This window comes from Sprattus sprattus (assembly GCF_963457725.1).
Source record: "Sprattus sprattus genome assembly, chromosome: 18".
In the NCBI taxonomy this organism is placed as follows: domain Eukaryota; kingdom Metazoa; phylum Chordata; class Actinopteri; order Clupeiformes; family Clupeidae; genus Sprattus; species Sprattus sprattus.
In genome coordinates, this window is record NC_137916.1 from 21,260,801 (window position 1) to 21,286,867 (window position 26,067).

General features: G+C 40.6%; 2 protein-coding genes across 2 annotated transcripts; one reads left to right on the forward strand and one right to left on the reverse strand.

Moving 5' to 3' along the window:
* Positions 1 to 648: 648 nt before the first annotated feature.
* pmm1 (phosphomannomutase 1) lies at positions 649 to 11,157 on the reverse strand. Its single transcript, XM_080857024.1, has 8 exons — positions 10,894 to 11,157; positions 9,362 to 9,479; positions 8,674 to 8,750; positions 8,013 to 8,104; positions 7,516 to 7,615; positions 6,698 to 6,773; positions 2,383 to 2,498; positions 649 to 2,124 (listed from the first exon to the last, which is right to left on the reverse strand). Exons 1-8 carry the CDS (start codon positions 10,975 to 10,977, stop codon positions 2,002 to 2,004), a joined length of 786 nt encoding a protein of 261 aa, XP_080713150.1. The 5' UTR covers positions 10,978 to 11,157; the 3' UTR covers positions 649 to 2,001.
* Positions 11,158 to 14,516: 3,359 nt separating this feature from the next.
* gucy2ca (guanylate cyclase 2Ca) lies at positions 14,517 to 25,354 on the forward strand (the record flags this gene model as incomplete). Its single annotated transcript, XM_080856218.1, has 27 exons — positions 14,517 to 14,718; positions 15,000 to 15,112; positions 15,351 to 15,418; positions 16,475 to 16,696; positions 16,993 to 17,114; positions 17,372 to 17,471; positions 17,579 to 17,693; positions 17,833 to 17,980; positions 18,469 to 18,554; positions 18,699 to 18,810; positions 18,913 to 18,994; positions 19,361 to 19,463; positions 19,590 to 19,649; positions 19,772 to 19,843; positions 20,600 to 20,704; positions 20,929 to 21,015; positions 21,299 to 21,431; positions 21,591 to 21,728; positions 21,980 to 22,068; positions 22,169 to 22,260; positions 22,430 to 22,588; positions 22,891 to 23,083; positions 23,506 to 23,680; positions 24,028 to 24,126; positions 24,276 to 24,370; positions 24,760 to 24,836; positions 25,168 to 25,354. 27 exons carry the CDS (start codon positions 14,517 to 14,519, stop codon positions 25,352 to 25,354), a joined length of 3,234 nt encoding a protein of 1,077 aa, XP_080712344.1.
* Positions 25,355 to 26,067: the final 713 nt, after the last annotated feature.

Here is a 26,067-nt window from a genome sequence, read left to right on the forward strand (position 1 = left end):
ATGTCATCCGTTATTCTGACTTAACTTTCTTGATCAACACAAATATCAATCCTTGAAATAACAAAGTAGGCTGTTCAACAGCGTGTTGAGATAATAAACCACACATATTTCGAATATCAGCAGAGGGAATCCATGTGTAAGTAAAACTAGGTAACAAATGTTTGTGCTTCAAAAACCATTTCATCACCACAATCCTTATATTTGGAACACAAATGGGACAATCTGTTTCAACTTCAAAGTAAAATCAAACAGAAGGATGTTGTTGGTTTATTTATGCAAGCTGTCCCAAATGATAACAAAACTAAGGATTAGTCAATACCTGAAACCATGATATCAGTATATCCTCTATGGAATGTACAATACCGTACTGCAAATTAATGCGCTAAGTAGTTCATTCATACACTATGTGTATAGTCTAAGTGGAAACATAGATGGTATAATTTGGTGGTGTTACCCTGTAATACAATGGTAATAATGGTATGAAAAAATCAACCTGCACAACCACTAAATATAGAGCTGACTTTACTTGCTAGAGTAAAGTATGTAATTTCTTCATGTGTTTGCAAATGTTTATACATACTGTTGGTAAAAACAAGGTAAATGAAAGGGCACACTTAGTCGTCTGATTTCAGAAAGTTCTATTTTCATGAAAAGTCTAATCTTGTTAAGAAAGACGTGTAGTACATGTGTTTCTGAACAATCACAAACAACACACGTAAACACACACAGCCTGTTTGCACATGATTTTTCCTTTTCATTGGTGGCAGTGTTAACATGGATGTTACTTTGACCTTCCAACCCATCCGTCTGAATAATGAATGCAAGGTAGTTGGGGAGAAACCATGCTTTGGTTATGTGGGGACTTTTGTCTGCAGTTTCAGCTGTACACATACAGTGCAGTTGACTACCGTATGTCAACATGTACAGTTCACATTACATAATATTTTAACATATTATTCACTTCAATTTGTAGACAAGAATGAAGTCTCTTTATTGTGACGTACATAATTAATTACCTACCCCACCCTGCTGTAGCTCTTGCAGGGCATGGGACTAATAATAAATAGCACAAAAAAACATCAGTCACTGGAAAAGCACACAGAAGAATCATGTCCCTTAACTGTTTGCAGTCCATTAATTAGTGATTATGTGGAGGCTCTGGATGGCTGTTGCTCTTCAGCTTCTGGGAATGATTCACAGGACACCGTCTATCTTCTGGGAATGTTTTGCTCCCGCACAATTAAAAAAAAAACGCATTGGCAAAAACTCCATAATCCGTCCCACCCACTCAGTTTCTCTGTCTATCTTTTTCTTTTTTCTTCTTACTCACTCACTCGTTCACACACTCCCTTCATCTAACTATATTTTACAAAGTGCACCTTTGAAATGAATGACTCATCTTACTTGCTACATTTACAATGTTATCTAATCATCTGTAATACAGTATGTTCACTGTGACAATTTGTGTGTTAAAGTACACACAACAATCACCCCACATTGATGCAATGGTATTCACAATGGACTGTCTACTTGTACACTTGTGGGAGGCTTGCTATGCTTTGGGAAACATTATCTGACTTTGATTTTGATATCAACACCTTTTTTCATGTAAAGATCAGACACAAAACAAACATTTAAAATAGAACTATCTGGTTCATCCATTGTCCATCATTGTCAGTTGGGGCATCCTGTGTGAGCAACAGGCAACAGTAGTCTATACCATGACAATCCCATAAAGTGGCAACCACAACATCCAGGGGATGCCGAGGAATTGTTCCCTTTTAAAGCATTCCAGTACTCCAGAATGATAATAATCGCCATCATCATTCTCAATGACAATGGAAAAAAAGGACAGATTTTGGTCTGTACATTATAAAGAGATGATAGTGATGATCCCTTGGTTTGGGTGAAGAAACACTTGTCACCAGTGCATTTCTAAAACACAGAGGCAAGAGAGTCCGTCCCTTTCTTTGAGACTTGCTCTTCTCTTCTCAAAGGTCGTCATGATTCATTGGGAGGGGCATTGAAAAAGAGCTCTCGACAGAGCCTCGCAGTGTCCTCAGGAGAATAGACAGTGAAACCAATGGTGCGTGGGTCTTCAAAGATCTCATAGTCGTTTCCACCCTGGAGGTGAACAAAACAGAACTGACAGTTACTACAGGCAACAACTGATCTTTATGTCACGAGGATTCTTGATGGACAACAAAACATGGCATTAAATGGCAAGATCTGTGCCTTTAGAGCTTCCTCTGTTTTATCCTATTCTCCCATTATCGCTGAACCCTTTACCCGCCCTTAAACCCCCTTTTTAGGCTACTATTCTCCAGCCTTTGTGTAATGCCCTTTTAAGGCCTAGTGTGTGGTGATTCCTTCCTCACTCACCAGGTCTGTCTCGTTGCCAAAAAAGTAGATGGCTTCCAGACCCTCCCCCTCCAGGGCCTGCAGACACAGCCTCTTGTCCCAGCCCTCAGGGAACACGTCAAAGCTGATGAGACCACCTGTTGAGAGAGCGACAGAATGGGGGCACTGTTTCCTCAAGTACGTAAGCTCAGCTTCACCAGTCACAGGCCAGTGTATTAATTTCTGTTATTATTAGTTGTATTATTAGTTTTAATTGAAATGTATTTTAGTTTGGCCACATTTACAGTCTCAGTTACACAGAGGTTCTGTTACATTACATTATCATATCTTTCATTTCTGTTTTAATATGGTTTTTATGTATTTTTGTTGTTGCGAGTGATGAGTTGGATCATAGTTTCCTGAGTAGTTTGGAGAGTAGGGTACCCTGGCTGTTACCAGCCAGAGTAATAAGGCCTGTTGACTAGTTGGCAAAAGATCACCTGGGCTATTTCAGTCCCTTTAGGGATCCGGGGGAAGGCTCAGTTTATGCACACTATGCTCTTTTGTGCCAACACTGTCTTTGCCAGGGCTCTTTTACAGTCCGTGCACGACTGACGACTTTTTCTTTTATTATAAGTTTAGTTAGGGGTTTCCTTTCTTTAAACCCTTTTGGGTTTATTTATTTTATATTTTTTTCATCTTTCTTGTTTGTATATTGTTGTGCACAGGTTTTTACTCTCCGTTGTCGCTGCTGTGCGCTAGGGCTGGGCGATATGACGATATATATCGTGAGGACGATAGAAACGTGTCTATCGTGACCTTTCTCCTCTATCGTTTCTATCGTGATAAACTTATTTTTTCACTATTACAGCTAATATACATTTTAATATAATTTCACATACTAATATAACATTTTGCTTTTCTTATTATGCAAACTCTAAGTTTATACAACTGTAAAAAAAGAATATGAAGATACATTTTAGAGAACGTGGTTTTGCGACACGACACCGCTTTACATTACGCTGCTTTGCATCATACGCTTGCGACATGATTGACGGTGAGAGCCCGCGAAATTTAATTCTGGTTTTAAAAAAAAATGAATAATGGACGCGCTGCAGGAAGGTGTAACTGTTACCACAGCCGCTGTTATACAATTGGGCATCGACACCCATTGCTAATGACAGCGTCATTACTTTATTGCAGCAGTGAAAATCAAGACATTACAGACGTGCAAATGCTGGGGTGGCCCATTCAAATCAACGGAACTTTTTTGAACATTTTGGAGAGCCGTATAATACGAGTATAATACAAGTGTAGCCATTTATTAGCAGATTCTGTTCCATTTTTCTCAATGATGGTCAAATAGTTGTAGTTTAAGATGCACTATTTCGTTAGTTTAGATTTCTTTTCAGTATTTCAAAAGTGAAGGAGCTGTGGGAGCACAAGAACAGTGAGCATCTAGCAGCGATTATCATAGACATAGCATATGTGTATATGTCTTTGGCGTTTATAGCTTAACTATCTAGATTCTAAGTAGCATGGAGGTTTTTTTTGGTACTCCACGTAGATCATAAACCCTTGAAGATAAAAATGAAATTGGTTGGGAAATGTAAACGCTAATATGCTTTTTATCCAGATAAAACGCAGCTCCATCGTTTACTTGCGTTTGTTTACAGGACCATCTTCACTGTTGCACCAACGGGCTGAAGCGGTCAATGGGGCGTATGTGTAATGGCCAACTTCTTAATTTTCTTATTTTTATACGTGGCCATATAAGAAAATGTTTTTCTCATCATTATTGCTATAGCATATGAACAAACATTGAAAAGAAAGTTTTTTAATTAAATTAAACTTGATTTATCTTCTGAAAGTAGGCCTACATTAAAGAACCACTAAAAGTCACAAGCACTGGACTAAATGTCATGCACTTTGTTTTAATCTTACTATTTAAAGATTCAATGGAAACGTTCAGTACAATCTGCGTAATTGTGGTACAGGTCGTGATGGATCACACTTTTAAGTACACCCCTATCCAGTAAAGCAAGAGGGCATATCGTGATATATATCGCTATCGTGATATAAAATAATCCATATCGTGATATATGTTTTTTTCCATATCGCCCAGCCCTACTGTGCGCTTGTTTCCCCTGACATTATCAGTCAAAATGTTTGTTTTCAGATCATGGTGTGCACAATCTTGGGTGAAAATGTAAGGTAACTTATGCCTTGTCATCTTTGCTGACACAGGAGTTCTTCAAGAGGTAGTTTCTTTTAAGGTCTGATCAATCTGGTAATGATTCTACACAGCCTACAAATAAGGTGTCTCACTGACAAAAAAAACACCCCGTGCTCTTGGAATCAATTTACAGAGGTGTAATTCCACCAGAACAGAAGGATTGACTGCTTAGATTCTTTGAGACTGCGAAAAGTCTATTCAGTCCCATACCAAAACAAGTCCACTACAAAAACGGGTGATCAGATTCACAGCGTGCTTTTGAGCACCAACAGCTCAAGCAGTCTGTTGTAGCTGTTTCGAGAGTCACACAGCTGAAAAACAACCCCCTTGTTCTCCTGTGAGACAGAGACTGCACTGATCACTCCACTCGGCTTGGCAGAACAAAGGCATTTGAGCCGAGCTGTGAGGTGATTAGTCTGACAACACAGGGCTTTGATAGGGTCCATGGATGCTTTGCAGAAACAGTGCCCTCTTGGCAGATTCATCACAGGGCTTAAGTCCATGATATGAAGTAAAAACACACATGCATGTCTTACTGAAATGAGAATTTTGGTGGTCTCCAAGCAATCATGAAAACCTTCACAATGGTCACTGAGTCTGCCCAGTTTGAGGGTGAGCTTGTTAGTTTGAAAAGAAGTTCCTCTGGTGGGGGTGGGACAGCTTAGTTCAATTCTAAGCCACAAGCATGCATCAGCAGGGTCACCGTGGTTACACTGTCAGTGGTCACCTTGCATGCTTCTTGACAGGCATTGTTACACGCCCTGTCCCTCCTTCTCAGTATTGACCTAACTACATTGTGAAAAAAGCCCAAAGTGCACAGCGCATCTCTCCAACAGGCAGCAACTGGCAGGCTGACAGCCAATCATAGAGGTCCACTGGTACACACACCTCCCTAGCCCAGTGTGTTCTATCGCCATCCCCATCCATACAGGCTAATGAAAAGGCAAAAAAAAGACCAATACGTGCATTTCACATGCAGCCCTGGCATGGGTAATGGCAAAGACAACCCTGTAACCCTTGACTGATAGATAGATAGATAGATAGATAGATAGATAGATAGATAGATAGATAGATAGATAGATAGATAGAAAGATAGATAGATAGATAGATAGATAGATAGATAGATAGATAGATAGATAGATAGATAGATAGATAGATAGATAGATAGATAGATAGATAGATAGATAGGAGACTCAAGCTAAATGATAATCCAGCACGTCTCATGATAGAGTTGTTGGGGCTGTAAAAACTGAGTTTGAGCTGTAAACACTGCATGAGGATATTCACAGCCCTGCTACTGAAGAGAATTGGCTTGCCAACATGTGCTAAATTCAAGTATTTACTATTTAGTATTTAGTGCTAAGTTTGTTACTACATATAAACAGAAATATTTCTTTATTTTGAAAGGGGACCTCTCGTGCATGTATTTGCATGTTTATCATGCACCACACTGGTTTGTTTGAGAGGTGCCACTAACAACAAACCACAAAGTGCTGCAATTTAAACCACAACACTAGATATGCAAAAGCAGAAACAACATTTGAAAAAGTGTCTCTGCGGCAGTCATGTCAGTCGTAGTCATAGAAGACATTGCTCTCTACATAGTTTCATATCATGGACAAACATATCCTGTCCTACTGTTCACAACTTGCAGCTAATTGTGTCATCGCGGCCAGATAAGCCGCTCTCCTGCTGGAAAAAAATCAACAACACCCCCAGCTGTTTGTGTGGCTGCCCACAGTATATTTTCACAGATCATTAACTGAGAAAAACAGCTCTTTCCACAAAGAGTAAACACCCAAGCTCTCACGCACTGGAGAGAAACATCCCTGTCTGCAAGATAATATAGAGGATAGAGGGGGACTACTCATGATGGCTTTTCCATTGCAACAACCGAAATAGCCCTGTAAGTGAGACTTTCTGATAAAGGAGCCTAAACAAGCCTAATGTTCCCACAGTTGGGGGACTGGGCTGGCCGACAGGTTGAGAAAGTTATGACTGACAGGTGAAAGGTTAATAAGGTTCATTAAGTATCATATTCATAAATATGCATGTAAATATGCAGACAATGAATATGAGATCTTTGATTAGGCCATAATGCCACCTGGCCAGTTTGCTCACCTCTGGTGAACCGCAATCCTTTCCCAGCAAACTCCTGCTGAAGGGCTTGCACAAACTTCTCCCGGATTTTCTCCCTCTGTGCAAAGGAAACAAATGAAAACAGCTGCTGACAGAGGGTCAAATGACCACATGGCATTCCAACACCCCTTCCATTCAACACTTCACTGTGTTGCTCTAACAATGCTCTAAAGAGTAAGGTGTTGAGTATCTGGAAAGTAGCACAGTGTTTAGCCCCAAATTTACATTTAGTCATTAAGCAGACACTTCCAAAGCAATGTACAAAGGAGAGAACAATCAAGCTACGAGCAATAGAGACAATAACAATAAATACCATTTTGCATAAGAAATAGAATAAAGTGCAGGAAGGTAACTGCTGTAAGTGCAAGTTAAGTACTAGTGGAAGTGCAAGTTAGGAGGGGAGGTGCTCTCTGAAGCTGAGTTTCTCAAAGGTTGAAAGAGACGCCCCTGCTCTGGTAGTGCTAGGCAGCTCATTCCACCAATGTGAAATTACGAATGAGAAAAGTCTAGATTGCCGTACTTGCACACACGGCAGTGCTAAACAACTCTCATTAGACGAGTATCCTTGGGGTTACATTTGCCCTTACAAGAGAATTTAAGTAGGTGTGAGCGATCCAGCAATCACTCTGTGAGCAAGCATAAGTGACTTGAACTTAATCTGAGCAGCTACAGGCAGCCAGTGGAGCTCAATGAGTAGCTGGGCGACGTGTGCCCTCTTCCGAAATTAGATTTCAATAATGTTATGTACCAAGCATTCAGAATCTGGGAAAACCTACACTGAAAAATTGGTTTACAGTTACCTTGTCAATTTCAGAGAACTCAAGACGCTCTTCCGGGGTACAGCTCCGACCAATGGGAGAAATGTTCAGCATTCCATTGCGGAATTCAATAAAAGTGCCCCTGGAGAAGGACAAGGAGTGTCAGGGTCAACAGTGTCACATTCATTAACAAGGCATAGTGCATAGTGCAAGGTCAGAGCCTTTCAAGTTTTCACATTTTGTTATGTTTCAGACACATGATAAAATTGTCTCAACATATTTTTTTTTCTCATCAATCTTCAAACAATACTACACACAGGACAAGACAAAAACAGTTGGGAATGATCCCACAAACTTGCCAAACATTTTTTTTTTCAGTTTGGATGGGGAACTGAAAACTTATGCACTGACTTACTCCTCCTTGCACTGAAGTTGGGCATTTTCCTCATGAGAAAGTTCATCATGCACAAATCTTTCATGTTTTTCTCACAACTTTACAATGGCTGTACAATTCTGCTACATGGAAAGACAAATCCTACCTTTTCTTGGGCAGTTTGATCAATCCCATGTAGCTCAGACAGAAGTTGATGAGGTCCTGCAGAAGCTCCTCTCCCAGTTGGTTCTGAATGGCCTAGAAGAGATTAAGAACAAGATCAACTAGATGTTTGAAGCTGACCAGATCATTTACCAGCACTATTACAGTACTATAACTGGGGAAGAAGCATCAACTGTGGCCCAGCTCATTGTTTGTTTGGCCAGGGATTGTTTAGAAATGCATAGTGGATCCTGTTCTCAGTGGTAATCTATGGGAGTGTCCCTAAAGGTGGGTTGTGGTAATAAATGTGTTTGAAGTTTACTGAAAAGAGATAGGGCCCTACTTTCATTGATGGGCAACACCCTCGTCTGCCGCGTATAACCTTTAGTAACTTGGTATCCCCAAAAGGTATCCCCACCTATTCTCACTGTGCGGTTGCTGATGCTTGTAGCCCGTTTATGATTCTTGTTGCTAAAAAATGACCTCAAATAACCTTGATGATCATTATTCATAGTCTGAATGACCTTTGCTGTGTGTGGCTTCATAGAGGAGCACGTGAGGTAGCTTTGTACAGTGTCAATAACCTAGTGGCAGAGATGAAGATCAGCTACAGAGACTGTTTGACTGCAACATATCACTTCACTTACTGCTGCGTTCTGAATTACCTGTTTTGAGAGGAGCTTGCCATCTTTGTATTGCACTGTTCCGTTCTCAGCAAACACGTAGTCAAATTTACGGATTACTGCAAGAGAAAGCAACGTAGCATGAATATTGTGACCTTACATGACCTAGGACTTTGAGCCCTTGACAAGACACAAATAGCCTCCCTCCCCTTCAAGACAGCCATTCTTGGACATTGTGGGATTACAGCATTGCAGATTAGCCCCAGTGTAAGGCCAGCCTGTCCCCAGAATCGCTGTTAAGACTCTCTCGTGTTTGATGAGGTTTGATGATGTGAGCGAACCTCTGTGTCTGGTCAAATGCTGCCAGTTCTCCAACATTCCACAACTCTTTGTTTACTTGGCCAGACATGTTCAACTCGCTTTCAAGGTCACCAGGTCAGGCACACTGCCTTCACGTTCGGAAATATCACAGGTCAGTGAGCTGCGCTATCAACATGCAATATGTCAACATGCTTTTTTTTTTATTTTTTTTTTTAACAATCAGTCAACATGCAGTGGGGCCAACAGACGTAAACCATTTAGCTTCATCTCATCACTGTGTCAAATTCGCCATCTTTTCTTATTTTCACCAGGGACTGGAAGTCTTTTGATCAATTATTCTTCACATCAGGGAGTCAAGAAAAGTAATAGTGGGATTGATAGGAAGTGGGGCAAGGACAGGGATACTCACCGTCATCTCCTTCTCCCAACTGTTCTGCAATTTTGCAGTAGTCTGACCCTCCCACCACACCGATCTTCACTTTTTTCCGCAGGGACTGAAAAAAGGCATCCAGCTGCGGGTCGACCTTCTGCATGAGGATAACATAAAGAGACAAATTAGATCAAAAATAACTCTAACACTAGATTATTTATTTCACCACAGCACATAACACAATATAACCAGATAGTCTAATAAATGACGATAACGTGCAAGGGGACACTGTATTCCTTTCTGCCTGACTGTCGACATAACGTCACAAGACAACTGCTCCCAGCACTCAACCAGATCACCACTACCGCCACTGAACTCAACAGCACCAGATATCTCCTATCACAATCATACATTGTGCTGGCTCAGAATAGGAATGATAAAGTGTGTGATGTCTTTGTTTAAGGTATGCATTGAACATGCAGCTCTGTGATTGAATTATATTTTGACTTGCGTAACTAGTTGTAGTGGGTTGGGCGCACGATGCTGATAAATTATTATGAAAATCTCAGGTTACGTGAGGACCAGCACGGTTTTGCGAGTGTGATAAGCGACGTCAAAGGGTGCGAGCCTTTGTCCAGTCTCAGGACATTCCTTCTGCTATTCATTTATCTTTAAGTGACATATTAAACGAAGGTTGGATAAACATTATTTGATATTTCCTGTGTTTGAATTGGAGAATAGAATCAGCTTGCGCAAACTTTTAAAGTCACTATTTTAATTGTCCCTGGATCTTCCCGACGACCTTTAAATGTTGTTAAGTTGAAAAGAACCCGAGACACCGACCATTGCATCATTCTTTCAGTGTGACAATAATATCAGACGGACGCCGTAAACGCTCAGAACAGACATGCTGACGTCTCAGGTTGAGAACATTACACAACTAAAGGCTACTGTAATCGTAGCATAGGCTAGCCCATACGAGCTGCTGAGGACACCGCGTTCTCGAGAATGTTTATTGTAGCACTGCAGCGATTCACAAACGAAAACAATCTGTGATTACGTCAGTTTGTAAACTGTCAAGTCAGCAGTGTGCATAAATCCTAATAAAAGCTCTAAAACTGCGAAATCACAAATTCAGATAAATAAATAAATAGGCTACACGAATAAATAAATAAATAATGGTAGCCTACACATTAAAGTGGTAGGGGAATGAAGTAGCCTAAACATTCATATATTTTTTTTACTATGTGGCGTATGCTGTTACAGACTACGCTAAACTGTTTTCAATGCAAGTCCGGCATTGGTCTGTGTCGAAGTGTAACAAGTAGGCTATCGGGTGGCCTTTTGCAGAGCATCCTAGAAATAGTAGCCCAAATGGTATTACGTAAGAAAAGAACATGCAACCTTAGCGAAGATGAATAGCTCTACGACATTAAGTAGGTTATAACTGCTATTAAGCAAACTCAGGATATTGCGCATACTGTAGCCTCTGTTACAAAATACGCACATAGGCAGTAGACAACATGGCTCAATAATTCAAATGAAGACGTAACAAAATTAATACGACTGACCTCTCTTGGCAGTGTCAGTGTTCCATCCACATCAAATAAACACAAGATGTTTCTGTTTGAGGAAAAGCAACGAATTTCTTCCATGTCTCGAGCTCCAGTAATGGAATTGCCTATCTAGTTGACTAGTTCAGAAAGTAAAAATGTAGGCTATGTCAGACCAACAGGCGAAATTAAACAGTCACTTTCCTATCTTCCTGCTTTGTGTGCTGTTTGGATGAAATAGAGAATCCAATACCGGTTCCATGAATGTTGGTCTGACTTCATTCACGTACTTTCGGGCAATGTGTCAATGCGCACAGTATGTCTTGCAGCTTCGTCACTAGAGGAGGCTGTTAACAACAGCCAATCGAAAACTGTTAAGAAGATCACATGGACAAGTGGGCTTTAACATGCCTCGAGTCTTACATGTTACAACCCAACTGTTCTCTGGCTTATATATGAAACCAACTTGCTCAAAAAAATCACAAACAGGGACACCGTAAATAGGCAACGCAAATAAATAAATGATTGGGTAGAACTCCAATGTTAAGAAATAAGCCCATCTCATCTTGGACCAGTGAATATTCTGTAGAACAATTACTTCCAGTCTTTCCAAAGAAAGTGCAACTGAGTATATGCTCAGTGATGCACAGCTTTTATGCACTTATACATTTAGAAACATTTATTAATTTAGAAGACATTTTCATCAAAACCAACTTACAGTACCATACAAATACACATCACATTCAAGGGCAACAATGCAACAAGCATTGTATGTAGTTTTTCTTTGAGCCCGCACACGTGGGCATGGACAGCTACAGGACCAGACTACAGATGCAAGAATTGTTTCAAGCTGGTGAGTGCTGTTGCCGTCAGAAGGGGGCGCCAGAGATGTGTGCTTTTGACAAGCGCGCCCCATGTTGCAAAAGGGCATATTTGTATTATTATTACTACTACTACTATTTGTATTATTATATTCCAGAGGCTGGAGGCTTGAAACAGATTCAATAAATAACCTGAATCAGCCACTGAGCTGATCTGTCTATTTCTCTCTGTATAACAGTAGGTGTGTAGTATGTGTACCTCGGAACATTCATTCACTTTAGGTGGTTATAAGAAGTCTAAATGCTGTAAACAGATTGTGAGATTGCCCTCACATGTATTTATGAGTGCTGGAAGGGACATTGTTGAAGTAAAAGTAAAAAGTACCTTATTGTAAAGTGATCGGTGTAGAAGTTTCATTATTGTCTAGGAATGTCCATTATGGCCATTAGCTATTTGCTTGTTTGTGATCTATATTGTGTCATACTACCATATAGGGACAGAGCTGATGATTTAGTAAACGTATTATCTTTTCAGTGAATTTGTTCATTGTTTATTATTTGATAGGTTAAACTTATCCAAATGTTTGTGATCAAACATGTGATTAATTGGTTATTGACTGCTCATAAATGGTTGTAAACTGTTTATGGGTTACTGACTTGACTGGATGGGTATGTTTGCTCTGCACCGCACATTGAGGGGATGAGGGAGAGTACGTGGAGAGTATGGCTTTGATATTCTAATTCTACCATCGGTTGTCTATAATGGCCTACTTAAGAATCTGTGCTTTGGTTTACAACATGCTTGAACAAACATTAACAATCGAAAAATGAAACATAACAAGACTGAGTTTATTAAAAGTCAAAGCCCAAACATAAGAAAGAATACTGACTGAGTTACTCATTTACAGTTATAGTAGTTGTGATTTGTCACCTTCCACCCCTGACTATTTACATGTGTTCTCAGTTGTTTCCTCTTACAGGAGTGATTTCCTGTAGATGCTGTAGACTAATATAACATCTGAGGAAGATACGAAGTCGGTCAGCGTTTTGGCAACATGTTGAAGTGTATAATGTCAAATCTGCCATGGTAAATTTATATGACCAATCTTTTTTTAATTCATGTGTATGGACAAGGCCTTGGTAGGTTCTCTCAAATAACAACTTCATAATTCATTAATATCTTATCAGCCTTAAGTTTGATAATCTTATATGGCCATTACAAGAGGACTTTGAAAGGTCTTCTCTAATAAAGAGAGACACAGCAAGACAGACTAATGGCTCATTAACCCTAAAACCACCAGAGGCACCAATTTCACCTGTAATCACCTGGAGGGATATAACAAAGAAAAGCCATACATTAATCTGTGTACGTACAACACAACAGTAGTAAAAGTAAAAGTATCAAAAACTTTTTTCAGGTAACATTTCTGAAGTAAAACATTAAGTTAAAAAACGAAAGGAAAAGAATATTCGCAAAAACTTAAACAGAACAATCAAAACAAAAGTGGAATGGCAACAATCTGAACTATCATATTATACATGTATGTGTTTACGTCATGGAAATTGATGTGGCCCATAATGCCACTTTAAAAAGTCATAAAAATGCCTTGCTGACACACCATGCCATGTCGGGCTGCTGTTATTGGCGCTATCTCCAAAACGACTGAGGTGTTTAAAGAGGGTACTGCCTTCCGCTGCTTCCCTACACTAATGTTCCAACATGTTTATTTAAGTTTTTATTGCCTCCACTATACCTGTGAATAACAAAGGATTCTCAGAAAAACAACCCCTAAAACACACACACACACACACACACACACACACACACACACACACACACACACACACACACACACACACACACACACACACACACATATATATATGTATACGTGCGTATGTGTGTGTATGCTGGATAGATTATTCTAGATGCTGTCAATGATGGCTTTGGAATGGTGTTTAAGGGTCTGATTGTGTTATTGTAGATGAGCAATCTGTCTTCTTTGTAAGGTATACAGAGGGTATCTGTTTAACTACCTCTCATGACCTTTGCCCTCCTCTTACCTTCAGCCTCTTCATTGGGCTTTGTGGCATTTAATGTTTAGTAAAGGTGCCATGCATGTAGGCCTTGTGCCATTTAGGTCCAGATTTTATTTCCTTTGTCTCGATGACCTAATAAATACAGGACAATATGAGCTTCAATTTGAATTATTAATGTTTGAAAGGATCAGAGACATACATAAAATGTGAGATACTAATAAGGAAATTAGGCCATCTAAAAATGATAACTGATTTGTGATAATAAGGAACTCTTTGTTGAGCCTCTATGAGGCTATCTGTTTGTTGCAACAAAGGCGAAATGCTTTTTTACAAACCACAGCTTAAGATCCTGGCACTGTGTGGCTGTCTCTCTGTTGTCATCGCAGGTTGTTCATTAACGCATAGACAGGTGGAGTGCACTGATGCACAAGTGTAGATTCATGTGAACCGCTGTTGTCGAAGGAAGCGTACGTTCTGGACAACTGGGACGGACCTAACTTTTTTATACTTTTGTAATATGGTGTGGTATTCTCAGATATTTCTTTCTCGCGGAATTTGATGTAGCCTACTTCAATCAGTTTTAAATATTTCACCTTGGTGGTTGTCTACCTAGGAAACATTTCTAGAAAAAACGCTATGATCAGAGTCTTTTCAGTTTGACATGGTCTTCAACGTAAAAGGGAGTGATAATGATTTATTGTATTATATTATATTACACATATTTTCATTAAGCGTGGACTTAATTATTTTCATTGAGCGTGATTAAGATTCTACATCATCATGCTACATTTGCGATGCTTGCTTGGTCTCTGGTTCCTCAATTTGGTGGTGGAGGGGGGCTTCTTGGAGAGTTGCCGTGGTAGACTGTTTAATCTGAACGTGGTGCTTTTAGAAGACGATGTATCCATGTGGAGTTTGAAATACGTGCGAGAAGCCGTCTATTCGGCAATTAAGAAGGACAAGGCGCTCAATGAAGCCGAAGGTATCACTGTCGTTATCACTACTAATCAAAACACAATGTTCTCTATTCATCTTAAAAATGTACACGAAAATGATAATAGCCTATATACCCTTAAGCTTTTGTTACAGTGTTAAGTGTTACCTTACTATGACTTACTGCAATTGCAATGACCATACAAAATAATCATTACTTTGCTGTGGTCATGTTGTTGTAAATATACTGTTTTCAATCTAAAAAACTCTAAAAATAATTACAAGTAATACTGTTAACTGTGTCTGTTTCTGCAACTTCCTTTGGCTTAGGTCTAAGTTACACTATACGCCCAAATTTCTGTGGGTTCAACACCACTTTGTACAGGAAAAGAGGCTGCCCCAGCAGTAGCTGTGAGGGAGTGGAGATACTAAAGTCACTACATGTGAGAAACTCTTTCACGAACTATCTATGTTTTACCCATCCTTTATGGTCCCTGAATGAAAAGGGGAAGGGGAATATTATGGTGATTCACTGTGCTATTTGCCCTGTGTGGACTGCAGCTTTCAGAATGTACAACATTATAGAAATGGTGTCTAGTGGTGTAAGTCATACTCAAACACCCTTCATATAGGGCTATATACATCTGTGTTCAGTTTTCTCTTTTGACTTGCTTGAACCAGGACAATAAGACGGTTGGCTGTGCCATGCTGGGCCCATCCTGCACATATGCCACTTTTCAGCTGGTGGAGTGAGTATTCTGTTTGTGCTGCCTCTACACACACAACTCAAGGATTTAGCCAATAATGCACCATGACATTAAAATAGTATTGTCTAAACATCCACATATTTGCTATAAGGATTTATCTAAATATGGATTCTAAAGCCATGGCTTTGTTGTCTTTTTTTTCTAAGTCTGGTCTTGCTTGTGACATCTACATGCTGACCTCCTAATCAGCCTCTGGCTATCTCTCCTGTCTGTGTGGTTGTCATTGTTGTCTTGCCCCTGAGTCATAGATTCAAGGCATCACACTACAGATAACCTTTATTTCACCTCCATGTATTGACACAATTCATTGCATAATGGGAAATACTTTTGTTGCAAACATCAGTACTGTTAAAAATTACATCAATACAATCAGAAGCAGAATCAGAATTGTATTAATTGCCAATTTTTGGCCAAATCCTGTTAGTAATAAATATTGTTGTGAAACTGGAAAACCGGCATGTAGAGATTACATCAGAGTTCAAATTGCTAAATTTAGAAAAACAGTCAATAGGTCACATACAATGAATGCTGTGCACTTTTGTACTTGGGGAAATCAGAGAATTATTCATTCCATGCTGTAAGTTTGATTTTGTTAACATTTATGTAAGTTTAGGTAAGTGGTAAATGTCAACCCAAAGCAAATATTTGAGCATGTAGATACAGAGCTGGGGGAGGGGACTCAGAGATACTTACTTATGATTAATCATGACCAGCCATTTGGCAGGGTATGCACTGACAGACGTCCTGGATATTTTTAATGTTTTTATTAATTCAATATTTGCCATCTTTAATATTTTCCCCTTTTTTTCCATGTTGGACATTTCTGTCTGTTTTCCCATGTCATGCCGGGCTGTCTCACTCAGAAATGGCTCATGAATTCTGTATTGCCACATGCAACATACTATGCTAGATTTCTCAAGGGGGGGGGGGGTTTGCAGTGAGGGTCATTTAAGCATTGGGTCAAGCAGTCCATATTACCTCTATAGCTAAGTCCCTGATCAGTGTAAGACCCTGCCCTCTGTGCTCTCTGTGTGCCAGTCAGAACGTCGGCTTCACCCTGAGCATTCCAATCATCTCGGCGGGCAGCTTCGGGCTGTCATGTGATGACAAGCCCAACCTGACGCGGCTGCTGCCCCCTGCTCACAAGGTCTCCAGCTTCTTTCAGCATTTCTGGAACGTCACAGGCAACCACATCAAGAGTAATGAGTGGGAAACTGCCTATGTGTTCAAGAATGAAGAAAACTCAGAGGAGTGCTTCTGGTGAGGAGGATGATATAAATAGACACACACACACTTGGATTCTTTATTTAAATCAAACAGTGACATTTCCAAATTGATTATGGGATGTAATGATTTCCAGAGGTCACATACATTGTTTGACGAACAGAAGACACCTGCACCACACAGGAAGGTAGCAGACACACACACACACACACACACACACACACACACACACACACACACACACACACACACACACACCAACAAACACACATCCCCTCTGATTGCAGAGGACTCCTTAAGAGCTTAAGAACTCTTTACTTCCGACCATCCAGGTACATCAATGCCCTGGAGGCAGCCACATTCCAGTTCGCCAAGCAAATCAAGAGAGAGATGCTGCGCAGCTTGCCTGAGCTACAGGATAAACTGGGGAAAGATGCCAGCAGGCACAGTAACAGTGAGAGATTTTCTTTTAGTTTCAGTGTTAACCAGTTCTATTATGATAATATACAATTACTTTTTTGGAATTTGTTTTTTGGAATTGTTATTTATTAATGTTATTAAAGTGTTGCAGTAACATTATCGAAAAGTTTCAATACCTTTTTCAATGGCTGCATCTGCTCCCTAAGAACATGTAACATCCACAACATCAGGTTTCTCTCCTCCCACCAACCCACAGAAACAATCTGTTTTATATTTGTTTCACCCTCCCAGTATTTATTCTCTGTGGAACACCAAATGAAATTGCTGCTGCTAAAAATGTATCGTTTGACATTCACCCCGACATCGTCTTCATCCTCATCGACATCTTCAAGTCAGTACTTTCTCTTTTCACTGTTTGGCATAGTTTAGACAAGCAAGCTAGTGGCCGTCCATAACCCTGTTGATTGAGAACACTGTTTTTTTCTATTCTATTATTAGTCCCTATTATCACAGTAATAGTACAGCCCTGCCGTACATGAAGAATGTCCTGGTGCTTACACATCCCAACACAAGGAACTACAGTGGGGTAGACTGGTCCAACAACAACAGCATGGTCAGCCCAACTGTTTTTTTTAACAGTTTTTCTCTCTTTTTGCCACACGTTATATCTCTCTTTTTTTATGTCTTTCTTTTTCTCATCTCCTCCTCTTTTGCCTGGATGTTTATCACTCTTCTCTGTTTAAAATGATCAGATAAACGACTATGTGGCAGGCTACCATGATGGTGTGTTGCTGTTTGGTCATGTGATAAGGCAAGAGTTATTACAGAACCGGAACAGGAATGGCCCATCTTCAGCTCAACCATTATTCACCAATCCATTTAGGAATGTTGCATTTGATGGTAAGAAAAAACCCTAATGCTGTGCTTTGACTTTTTTCTCAGTTCAGTGTTTAGTTAAGCAAAAATAATCTTTCTAACTATATGCTGCAATATCCCAAGAGGACTTCGTGGTTGAGCCTTATCTCAAAAGTTCTATCTAGTCGTAGGTTTTATCCTACATCAAATTAAGTTCCTGGACCACAGGCTACCTAGCTCATCCGAGGTGTTACATATTGTAAATACATAATGAATTGATGTTACATTTTTCTACATATTTCTACATTACATTACATTACACAACATAACATTTTTCTACATATTTCTAAATTTCTAGATTCAGACCAGTTACTTGACAGAAGCCACTGTTGCATTCCTAGTGTGATGCGGATTATTTCAAAAAAAACTTTTGGAATAGAGAGCTCAAAGCCACCACCCTGTGTAGACATTGGCCTAACATTGGCCTATAAAGCAGTGTGTTTTTTAGTCATTCTTGTGTACTTATGTTTCAGGCCTGGGGGGTCACTATGAGTTGGATGAGAAGGGAGACAGGGATGTTAATTTCTCCCTCATCTACACCTCCAACACTGACGCACAGGTTAGTCAACAATGGAGCTCCCCTCGTAAATCTGTTTCACATTTCCCTCCCATTTCTTAATTTAGATGGTGTTGTCTGTGTGTTTTTCTTCCATTTCTTAACTCTTTCCATTTTCTCTGTGTTTTCTTTTATGGACCTTTTCAGTATAAAATCCTGTTTGAATTTAATTCGGCCACAAACTATGTCGAACTAGTGGACATCAACCCTGATTTAATCTGGCCAAAATCAAGGCTACCGGATGACAAACCTGCAAATGGTACAGTCTTCATGATCACCTCTTGAAAGTTTGGTAAAGCCAACATGGTCAGTGGATATTGGTAGATGTGTATTTATGTGTATGTGTTTTGGTTGTTTGTAGGTCTCGAGCCTCAACAGATCATCATGATTGTCCTTGGTCTCAGCGTGGTGATAGTAACAGGCATTGCTTTGATCTTCTACAGGTAGAGACAATCTAGCAAAGTCCTAACAATGTACCTATGGCTTTTATCAGTTGATTTATATCAGAAATATATAAAAGTTGTTTATTATGGGCCTAAATCATCAATGGTTCATTGCTTGATTCCAGCTGTTGTATGCCTGTCAATATTTTCAGTCCAAGAAAATAATTCTCTTCACCTATTTCAGACAGATAATAAAATTACACTACTACGGTGCCTTACAGCTAAAATACAATATTGCATTAAAAAAAAAAAATAACAATGTACAGACAAGAATCTACATTGATGGAGGTTAATAAAGATAAATAAATAAAAACAAAGTCTGTGTATTACTGCAATGTTTTCTGCCTATCTGCTGGGGCTTCATAGGCAGAACAGGATGGAACGTAAGAACCAGAAGAAATGGTCTCATATCCAGTCTGAACTGATCGCCCAGCTGGACAACAAGGAGCGAAGTTTGATATCTCTCAGGGTGAAAACCTTAATGATGTCACTCTTCTTCTGTAACTGGTCTAAAGCATGACAAAATTGGTCTCAGAACGCACACTGTGAATCAGCTGTAATTCTTATCTCGTTTATGTATTTTATTTTTTGCCAGATTGATGGGGAAAATAAAGATAGCAGCAATCAAATCCGTAAGGGTCGCTATGACAAGAAGGTGCAGTATCAACCGACTCTTTTTGTAAAAAATTATCATTTTACTCAGACCTAGGCTGTTTTCACTGGTTTCATTCTAACACTGTTCCATAATTCACTTCAATGGTGCTTTGTCTTTGATAGCCTGTCATCCTTAAAGAGCTGAATCACACAGATGGGAACTTCAGTGATGAACAGAGAATAGAGCTGAATGCTGTAAGGCCTTTTCCTATCTCTCCTTTTTCTGTGTACCTCATGCAAGAGGTAATATTGTAATACTGCGTATCTGAACAACTCTCATTTAGATACAAGGCTACGGGCTAGTAAACTAGCATGACCCTGGCATTTGCTAATAAATATAGTTGCTTCACAGTCCTCTGAGTTAACACAGACTGGACTGCAGGGTAGTTAGTTACCTTGTAGAGGGACATATAGAGCTTATTTAAAAAACTAGAGTACATTAGCACCCCAACAAAACACTTCCTGTGTTTTGTTCTGTCTTTCCTTCTCCTAATGTTTCCATGTCAACACCACCAAACTGAAAGATTCAACATTAATGTGAAGTCTGTCTCAAAATAGTGTTGAAATGGGTTTAGCAACGCATTAAATTCTCATGTGTGAGTTCTATTTGTTTTAAAATGGTGTCAGAGTCAGAGTATCGTCATACGCTCCAATCTCTTATCAGCCTGCATGTCAGGCTGAAGCCAGATAAGTGGCCTTGTCTCTGATTTATTTCGTTACAAGGGGATGAGAAAGGTCAGGCTATGAGGCATTAAAAAAGTGTCACAACCCCACCTTTGTCTGACAACCTGTTAAACCCATCAGATTAATAATTAGCTATTAATAAGAGCTAGTATTTTTCCACAGAAGTTTGTGTCATGTTCCAGGTCAGCTGTCATTGCCCCGCTTGTTTTATTTCAGTCTATTATTTTCATCTACTGACTCTAATGTCCTGAACCTTTTTCCTCTTAGCTCTTGAGGATTGACTACTACAACCTGACCAAGTTCTATGGTACAGTGAAGTTTGAGTGTGATGTTTTTGGAGTCTTTGAGTACTGTGAAAGAGGCTCACTGAGGGTAAGGAAACAGGTGGCATTTATGATATGTTTTAGTGGGGCAATTGTCAGTTACTTTATTAGTTGTTTGATAAGCTTGTGCATTTTCACAAGGTTTTTCAAAGAAAGTGAGTAAAAGAAATCCTCATTTACATACACCAATATTCAAAGCAGCTCATATATTTAAATGTCAAGTCTGAGAACATATGGCTGTCCTTTCATGATGACATATTTGCTCCCTTGCAGTACATTCTAGATGACAAAGTCTCCTACCCTGAAGAGACTTTCATGGATTTGGAATTTAAAATTTCAGTCATGTATGATATAGCCAAGGTATGTTTTTTTGATGTGTTTTATGTGTTTTCCAGCTCTTTACTCATAGGGGTCTGTGACTAAGAAGTTGTGTGTGTGTGTGTGTTTGTGTGTGTGTGTGTGTGTGTGTGTGTGTGTGTGTGTGTGTGTGTGTGTGTGTGTGTGTGTGTGTGTGTGTGTGTGTGTGTGTGTGTGAGTGTGTGTGTGTGTGTGTGTGTGTGTGTGTGTGTCTGTCTTTCTGTGCGCATAAATGTGTGTGTGTGTCTGCGTTTTGTATGTGCATGCTGGTGTGTCCACAAACTAGGGAATGTCCTATCTCCACTCTAGCAACATTGGTGTGCATGGTCGTCTCAAGTCCACCAACTGTGTGCTGGACAACCGCATGGTGGTGAAGATCACAGACTTTGGGTGCAACACAATCCTGGGCCCTGGCAGAGGTGGGCACTGCAGAGTCTCTCTTTCTTTCTCTCTCTGGTGAGGTAGTCTGACCTGACTAACAATGATATTTTAAATGTTTTTTTTAATAAAGTCTAAATTAAATCTCTTGCTCTCTCTCTCTTTCTCTCTCTCTCTGTATCATTCTATCTATCCTCCAGACCTGTGGACAGCCCCCGAGCACCTGCGTGAAAAGGGCATCTCCCAGAAGGGCGATGTGTACAGCTTTGCCATCGTGGCCCATGAAATTGTCCTGAGGGAGAGTCCCTTCTACACCGAGACCTGCTCAGATGTGACAGGTCAGAGACAAGGCATCACATTGGATAGCTGTCAAAGATAGAAGAGCCAAAGACAGGGGGATTGGTGAAATGGTCCCTAGCAATGAGCAGGCCTAAAGTACAATATCACCTCCTACTGGTTATGTGTGGAATGACAATTTTTCAGATTAAACAATGTAAACAAAACACAATAGACTGTGATATGAAATCTTTCCTGTTTTAAATGAACTGTAGCTGTTTTTAAGGCAATGTAGTGCTTTGTCATTCAACAGAGAAGCTTACACAGGTTCAGTATCCAAACGGACCTCTCTACTTCAGGCCTGACCTCAACTTCGAAACAGATAATGAGAGAGAGGTGGAGGTATGAACAAAACATGATTTCAAAAAAAGTTCCTCTTACTTCAGCACTGAAGAAACCTGTGTAACAAGAGTGTTAATCCATGCCTTTGCTGCTCAAACAGCTGTATGTGTTGATGAAAAGTTGTTGGGATGAAGACCCAGAGAAGAGACCTGACTACAAGAAGATAGAGGGCTCATTGGCAAAGATCTTCAGGTAAGAACAGATTTAGCTGGAGGACAGAGTTCAGGGCTGTATCAGGTTTCGACATCTTGCAGCACCACAATGACGTTTTTGTGTAAAATAATTTGGTGGGTTAGTAACCAGGTAGTAACAGTTATATTTGATTGACACACCAACACACACACACACACACACAATGCAGCAACATCCATAACCATGCCAACGAGAGCTACATGGACAACCTGATTCGGCGGCTGCAGATGTACTCTCGTAACCTGGAGCACCTGGTGGAGGAGAGGACCTCTCTGTACAAGGCTGAGAGAGACAGGGCCGACCGCCTCAACTTCATGCTGCTGCCAGGGTCAGTGTCTGTGACACAGGATCAGTCACAGTTCTCTCTGTCATACAGTGAATGCATATATAGAGCATACGAACAGTACTCTTAGTCAACGTTCTTTTTTAAGAAACCTTGTATACTGAACTAGTATTTATATATTTTTAAAAGTGGTTATCCCCTATTTGTATATCTATAGGAGGACATATATAACAGCAGCTAGTGTTTTTTTTGGGGGGGGGGGTTCTTTTAATCATTACCGCAGTATGGTTAGACAGTCACATAAGCTCGTTAGAAGCCTGGCTAACTCTCCATCTCTCTACGGCCAGGCCCGTGGTGCGCTCACTGAAGGAGACAGGTCACGTGGAGCCGGAGCTCTTTGACGAGGTCACCATCTACTTCAGTGACATCGTGGGCTTCACCACTCTCTGCCACTACAGCACGCCCATGGAGGTGGTGGACATGCTCAACGACATCTACAAGAACTTCGACAGCATCCTCGATCATCATGACGTCTACAAGGTAGACATTTAGCTCGCAAGTCAACATCAATCATCATTAATGAAGTCTTGAAAGTTTGAAAATGACAGCCTGTGCTGTGTAGTTTTCCTTGGCAAAAAATGTAACTAAAATTGCTATTATCCTTTATCATTTAAAGTTGGCAGCATGCTTTTCACATGCCACTGGGACATGTATTTAGTGTTTGTGGACCCTGTTGGGGCATACCTCCACTGGGACATGTATTTAGTGTTTGTGGACCCTGTTGGACCTCCACTTGTTAACATCTGTTCAGAGACCCTTTGCTTGGTTTTCAATTGTGTTTTTCTTATCTACCTTAGCTAGCTGTAATTCTTACTTCTGTTGGTCCTGTTTGCCATAGCTAAGCTATAGTTAATATTTGTCTAGTTCTTGTTGTCCTAAGCCAGCTGATGTCCCTATGGTAGGTGGAGACGATTGGAGATGCCTACATGGTGGCATCGGGTTTGCCAAATCGCAATGGTAACCGGCACGCTGTGGACATTGCCCACATGGCATTGGACATCCTGGCCTTCATGGGCACCTTCCAGCTGCGCCACCTGCCAGGCCTGCCTCTATGGATCCGCATCGGTGTTCACTCAGGTACCCACGGCTGCTGCTACTCTCCACGCAGTATATAGTAGTATTCACTGTTAGCAAGTACATCTTGGACACAAAATGCTGTATGTCAAATGAGCAGCATTCACCTGGGAAGTTATGAAGGGAAAATTACCTGGTGTTACAATTTACTTTCCAGGTTAACCTAGTGGAGTGTAATGCCATTTATTTTGCTGTTAAATTTGAAAAAAGGAAATTGAAAAAAATTAAAGCAATTAACTTTTTTGGTCTGGTCAACCTTGCATGAACGTGCTAATGAGAAATGGCAACAGCTTATCTAGTTTCCGAACCCTAATGAAGTCATATCCTTATGTGTCATCATGTGTCCACAGGCCCCTGTGCTGCAGGGGTGGTTGGGAACAAAATGCCGCGATACTGTCTGTTTGGAGACACAGTAAACACTGCGTCACGCATGGAGTCCACAGGACTACGTAAGACAAATCAAACACATATGTGGATGAACAATATCCCACATAAATGAACAGAATCAATATTATAATACTGTTTATGTGGTTCATGGGATGTTTTTAAATGACTGCAGACCATTTCATTGTCTAACCATGTTCACCTTCTGATCCAGCTCTCAGAATCCATGTCAGTCAGTCCACCATTAACATCCTGCAGAGGACCGACTGCAAGTTTGAGTACGAGACACGAGGGGAAACCATGCTGAAGGTGAGGTGTCACTGACCAGTCCCACCAGGATCTTGCAAGGCTTTGTTGTGATTGTTGCAGCCAAAAATGACTGAATTTGCTGCAGCAATGCTCAAAAATGGCAGTGATTTTGATTTTGTTAAATAAAATCATAAATAAATAATGCAGAAATTCCATGACTTTGCAAAATCTTAAAATCCTGGAGGGACTGACTGATGAAAAGACAAGGGGATTGGTAAAACTCCTTCTAGCAGTCAGCAGCATTTGATCCATGAAGGCCTAAAGTACAAGTAAAAGGCTAAAGTAAAGTTTCACTGACGGTGACAGAGGGCTCTGATGCATATGTTTTCACAGTGTGCAGTTAACTAGAGCTATGCTATGTGTGTTATGTCTGGCTGTCACCATTGTAGGGCAAAGGGAAAGAGATGACATACTGGCTGACGGGAGTAATAGGACAGAAGTACGATCTGCCGACGCCTCCAACAGAGTAAGATCGGCCTTCTCGCTCTCTCCGTTTGCTCCTCATCTCACTGATGCTGCAACATGACTAATTGCTGGGTTGTTAGTTCATATTTGGAACCACATTTGATGTTCCTCTATTCTGCTATTCACCGGGGACCTGCCTTTACTTGTTAATTATAATCATTTAATCGCGGCAGCCCCCTACCCCACCTCCTAGGAGGAGAACAGAAACTCAGTGATGCTTCATATATGGGGGTTGGGGGGGGGATGTTCGTTAGGCTTCATGCTTCACTGCTCAGGGGCCTCCCTTTCCCTCTGCTGCTTGTAACCCAGCCTCTTCATGTGATCTCTCTAAGGGGGAACTTTCAGCGGCTGCAGCAGGACCTGGCCAAGATGATCGTGTGTGGCCTGGAGAAGCGCGGAGTGACACGGCGGGGTAAGACCCTCTCAACCCGGCAGAGGAAACGGGATGGTGGCGGCAGCCAGGGGAGCCAGGGCCTGCCCGATTACTTCCACCTCGCCGACCCCAGTACCTCCCTATAGGCCTGACACCAAATCCCACTCCCCGCACCTCCCCGGCACAACCCCCTACCCCCACCCACTGTAAGGTTTTCGTCGTTACCAGGGAAGCCAGGGCCTACCGGACTACTTCCACCTCGCAGAGCCCAACTACTTAGAGGCCCGACACGCTAGTGGATGCTGCCAGCCAGGACCACCGCCATGTGGCTGGTAGATGCAGCTTTCTTTTGGAAGCTTTAGGACTGATTGACTGGTTTTAGTGAGATACAGTATGATGTTGTTTTGTGTTGAGTTATAGAAGCCATCTTTATTTTTGTATGATTCTAACCTCCTCCCTCTCCTTGAGACAGATCATACACAATTGTATATGATATTTACAAACAAATATTTGTAGCCTATTATACATTGTTATGTCATTTCATGTAAAGGTATTATTTATTCACTGTAATTCAGTAAGTTGCTTACCTATAAAAACATACAAACACATTTATGTACAGTATATATTCATAACAGACAAATTTCTGGCAAAGTAGGCCTTCATTCAAATGTATTTGAAAACATAAACTGTAACTAAATTCAACTAATGTGAGAAATAATTACAGTCATCACAGGTGGACATAAACATGTATTGTTCTGAAAAAACGGAGGCATTTAAGTTTTGAAATGAAAGTAAAGAAAAAGGACCTCAACATAGAAATGCAACTTTCCCTGATATTTGCAGTCTACACAAATCCTGT

Excerpts from the sequence above, each read along its gene's own strand:
- pmm1 (XM_080857024.1), bottom strand. The coding sequence starts at position 10,977 with ATGGAAGAAATTCGTTGCTTTTCCTCAAACAGAAACATCTTGTGTTTA. Across the intron at positions 7,616-8,012 it reads ATCAAACTGCCCAAGAAAAG|GGGCACTTTTATTGAATTCC; the intron begins GTAGGATTTGTC and ends GTCCTTCTCCAG. Across the intron at positions 2,499-6,697 it reads AGGATTGCGGTTCACCAGAG|GTGGTCTCATCAGCTTTGAC; the intron begins GTGAGCAAACTG and ends CTCTCTCAACAG.